The sequence below is a fragment of the Otolemur garnettii genome, unplaced genomic scaffold (assembly GCF_000181295.1).
Source record: "Otolemur garnettii isolate 467f Iridium unplaced genomic scaffold, OtoGar3 scaffold00045, whole genome shotgun sequence".
Lineage (NCBI taxonomy): Eukaryota > Metazoa > Chordata > Mammalia > Primates > Galagidae > Otolemur > Otolemur garnettii.
In genome coordinates this window covers 6,093,662-6,098,249 of record NW_003852440.1, presented here as the reverse complement: position 1 = coordinate 6,098,249, position 4,588 = coordinate 6,093,662, and the positions used below count along the sequence as shown (strand labels likewise).

At 38.4% G+C, this 4,588-nt stretch overlaps 1 protein-coding gene across 1 annotated transcript in view; it reads right to left on the bottom strand.

Annotated features, from left to right (window-relative positions):
- The window catches only part of DNAH14 (dynein axonemal heavy chain 14), a 554,037-nt gene that overhangs the window by 46,389 nt on the left and 503,060 nt on the right, over nucleotides 1-4,588 (bottom strand). The window contains exon 76 of the mRNA XM_003791010.1: nucleotides 3,806-3,995. Within this exon, the coding sequence (XP_003791058.1) occupies nucleotides 3,806-3,995 (190 nt within the window). The remainder of the gene's footprint in view (nucleotides 1-3,805; nucleotides 3,996-4,588) is intronic.

Genomic DNA, 4,588 nt, shown 5'->3' with positions numbered 1-4,588 from the left:
AGCCATCATTGTTGTTTGGCGGGCCCGGGCTGGATTCAAACCCACCACCTTAGGTGTATGTGGCTGGCGCCTTAGCCACTTGAGCCACAGGCACCAAGCCGGAATTGATATCTTTGAAAGAGAAAAGAGGCAAGAGCACAGAATAGCATAAACTCTAAAGAAGAGATTTAATGCAGAATTGAAATTAAATGGAGAGAGCAATGAGGTATGTTACACATGCCACGGTTCATGGAATACTCTTCTTTTGAGGCCCCTCTCTCTGGTGCTATACTCACTAGAAGGAACTGACTGTTCAACAAAAACCCCTTGTTTCACACAGCCAAATGAATGCTATCCTTCAAAGTAAGTGAGAATCTTAAAGCTGCTGCTGTGTTTAGTACAACAGTGCTGCTGTGGAGACAGTTTACAAACCACCTGGGACACGCACGGCAGCTTCTTACTTTGTCATCACACTTTTTGACTTTAAAATTGAGTTTCTCAGTAGAATTCATCTAAGGTGGCTTTAAAAAAATAAAAGCTGTCAAAAATAATACTTACCTATAGAGATAAAGATTTGCTACCACAGAGGACATTAAGTTGAATATGAGAGATATTTTGAGTTAAGTCCCACAGACAAGTCTCTTACTAAGTAAAGGCAGCATGACTAGGATAATTAAGACCTCCCAAATGACCAAATTTCACAAACCAGGATGAGGAAGGAGAACGAATCAGAGTGGGAATGGTGGGGAATGAGGAAATAAAACACACAAGAGACAAAGATGGGATCAGAAGGACTGGAGCAGCTTAACACTGACCTGTTAAAACAGCTTTATTGTATACTATCTAAACAAGGTCACTTACTTAAACAAAGTTGCTTACTAGAGAGAAATTGATGAGAATCTAGTACATGAAGTAAAGATTAACTTTAGGGAGGAAAAGCTACATGCTTTCTGGCAAAAGATAAAAAGGAAAGTATGCAGGGACTAACATGACTTTTGGCAGAGGAAAAAAGAATGTTATTGTTCAAGGGGGAGAAGCAACTGGGGGTTGTTCCTTGAATGTCTGTCTACCCAGGTTGTGGGGGCCTTGCTGCATCACAGCCTGTACTCTACAACCAAAGGGACATGCATATTTGATATGTTTATAAAAGCATTTCTTATAATCATATTATCTCTTGCTGGGGTGTTAGGTGTTATGCTAATCTTTAGAAGTACACAGTCTATAGGAAATTCAACCTGATGTTCTGGGGACATGCTGGAGGTTTCTAATAAAGTACTCTTCTTTCTTCATGTGTACAATTTTCCTTTTATGTAACAGATAGCTAATTAGTATATATTCATTAAATCAGTGACAAGAGTTCAGTCGTTAGTAGAATAACCTATAACACATGTCAAATACTCAGCAAAGCTAGAATGCAAGCAGATGACATTTTAATACGAGTTGTATGGTCCCAAGAATAAGAAGACTAACAGAAAGTGCAGAATGCCAGTGGTTTCAAGGGTTTTAGAGGTTTCTGGAAAAAAAACTTACATGTATTTTTCTTTTTACTTTTTTTTTTTTACATGTATCTATCCTAATAGCCAAAGAAATTTAAACTCCAATCTATGAATACATAGAATGTATTAAGTAATTATAATTGGAATCCAGGAATGTAGGTGATGTGCAAATCACCTCATAGAATTATGTAGTTATTATTACCTTAACAAGAATAATAAACAGGGTCCAAAAGACCCTGTCAATATTGACAAGAATTAATTCATATTTTGGTTAAAATCTGTTTATTTGTTTGTTTTTATCAACCTCAAGCAAACTGAGAAGGCAAACTCAAAAATCATGCAAAAGGGTAAACTTGGTCACTAGTAAGCATCTTTCAATTCTGGAAAGATTTAGAATTAGATATAAATAGATTTGACAGGATCAAAACCATAATAAAAATATTTTTGTGTTAAGGAATCTATGCATGTTGGCATTTTATTTTATTTTATTTTTTTGAGACAGAGCCTCAAGCTGTCCCCCTGGGTAGAGTGCCGTGGCATTACAGCTCACAGCAACCTCCAACTCCTGGGCTCAAGCGAGTCTCCTGCCTCCGCCTCCCAAGTAGCTGGGACCACAGGTGCCCGCCACAACGCCTGGCTATTTTTTGGTTGCAGCCGTCATTGTTGTTTGGTGGGTCCAGGCTGGGGATTCGAACCGCCACCTTAGGTGTACGTGGCTGGCGCCTTAGCCGGTTGAGCTATAGGCGCCGAGCCCATGTTGGCATTTTAAATAAATTGGGCCTCTTAACTCCCTTAGAGATCAGTCTTTGGCTCTAATTTAAAAGAGATAACTGAGAAATTAATTTGTGATTTTAAGTTGAAATCCTGTTGAAATTGGTATAAAATATTGAAGAATAAGAGAATTTAAGATTTTTAATATTTATTTGATTAATTATTTATATTTATAAAAGTTACAAAAAGACTTGAGAGATGGTCTGGCAGACAGGCAATTGAAGTACATTAACTTTGTAGTGAATATTAATATATTTGAAAATGTTTACTTAAGTTTATAAATGAGATCAAACACTATTTAAAGATCTTTTTTCTTTTTTTTGTTTTGAGACAGAGTCTCACTATGTCACCCTTGGTAGAGTGCTGTGGCATCACAGCTCGCAGCAACCTCAAACTTTTGGGCTGAAGTGATTCTCTTGCCTCAACCTCCCAAGGAGTTGGGACTACAGGTGCCCATCACAATGCCTGGCTATTTTTTGGTTGTAGTAGTCATTGTTGTTTGACAGGCCCAGGCTGGGTTTGAACTCACCAGCTCCAGTGTATGTGGCTGGCACCCCTAGCTACTGAACTACAGGTGCCAAGCCTTTAAAGATCTTTTAAAAGTGACAGCTAAAACTTGTTAAACTTAGAACTAGAACCTGAATACACAGGTACTCATATTGTGTAAGATACTATTATTTTCTCTGATTTCACTGGACTCTTAGAATAGCCCTGTGAAACAGGTACTTTCATTATCTCTGATTTGGAGATAAGGAGGCTGAGCAAGAAAGGATTAATTAACTTCCTCAAGTTCACAAAGTTAAGTGGGTGAGCTGAGATATGAATCCAGGCACAATGAGGAAAGGCAAGAGGAAGTATGTACGCATATGTTATCTATTTCCTGAGCAGCTATGACTGTGCACTCTAGGAGATGTTTAGAAACAGCTGGAGCACACTTGGTCCAATTATCCTTGGGAGGGAAGTATCTATTGGCAATCAAACCATTGAGGATTCAAGCCACGTTGCTGTGTCATTAATAAATGCAATTTATTTTGTAGTCACAGGTCGAGGAGACGTGGGAATTGGGGTGTATATCCCACCTTTTGGAAGGAGGCTATGCTCACCATTGCACCACTAATGCTACACATGTATGACACCATTTGAATCTCACAACAGTCTCAATGGGTAGAAAATTGTTACGCCCATTTATGGATAAAGATACTGAGGCCATGTGACCTTAGAAACAGAACTAGTAGAGGTATAATCCACATAGCCTCTCAATGCACGGCTAGTTCTTCTTCACTGCCCTTTTGCTTATTAGGATGGTTATCTTTCCTGGTCCTATTGAAGTAAATATGTATACTTCACATTTAAAGAAATTCACTTGTTCAACAAAGATTTATTGAGTAACTACTATATGCTTGGTAATTTTTTTTGTGTGTGTGTACACCTGTTTCTGTGTTATTGGAGAATTTAGTTTCTCTACATGTAGATTATATTTTTCTACACATCTATACTCTATCTCTTCAAATGAATATTTAACAAATTTTGATCAATAATTTTTCCTAGTGAGTTCTTACCGGATCTTGAGGTTGGCCCCAGTTGTAGCTCTTGGTTGCATGGTAATGAGATTTTCAATAAAGTTTTGGCTCTCAATCTCCCTGCAGCTCCTTATGGCCTCAGGGTGTACTCCCAAGACCTCTGGAGGATCATCATCAGGTAGTGAATAGATAATGTCTAAGTACTCCTTCATGCTTGCAGATTTAGGCACTGGCTGATAAAACTGAACATTTAACCACTTTGTTAGTTTTTGTTTCCTTTACTTTTGCTACTTCTGAACACTCAGTTTTTGCCTGAGTAAGATATCTACTTTCAGTACAGCTTGAAGAAATTTTCCCATGAAATTCTATACAGAGGCTCTTCTTATTTGTATGTGATACATTGTGGACACTGTCAAAAGCAACGTCTGGGACGAAGGTAACATGCACATGTTATGCACATATAACATTGTTGTTGGGGAAGGAAAGAAAGAATTCTCTGGCAAATCTGACCACCTCCTTCCTCAAGAAAATATAACCAGTAGATAATAAATGCAATAAACCTTGAACAAATCATTTTACTTTGGTAAAATCTATAGAAGGAATGTAACAATGATCTTAATAATACCACTGACAAATAAGAGAAATGCATTGTTTATATGGTCAGGAAAGTAGGTGGTGGTGGCTTTCTTGATACCTTCCAGAAAAATATTAAAGAAGTAATGAGAGGCTCGGCGCCTGTGGCTCAAGCGGCTAAGGCACCAGCCACATACACCTCAGGTGGCGGGTTCGAATCCCCAGCCCGGACCCGCCAAACAACAATGA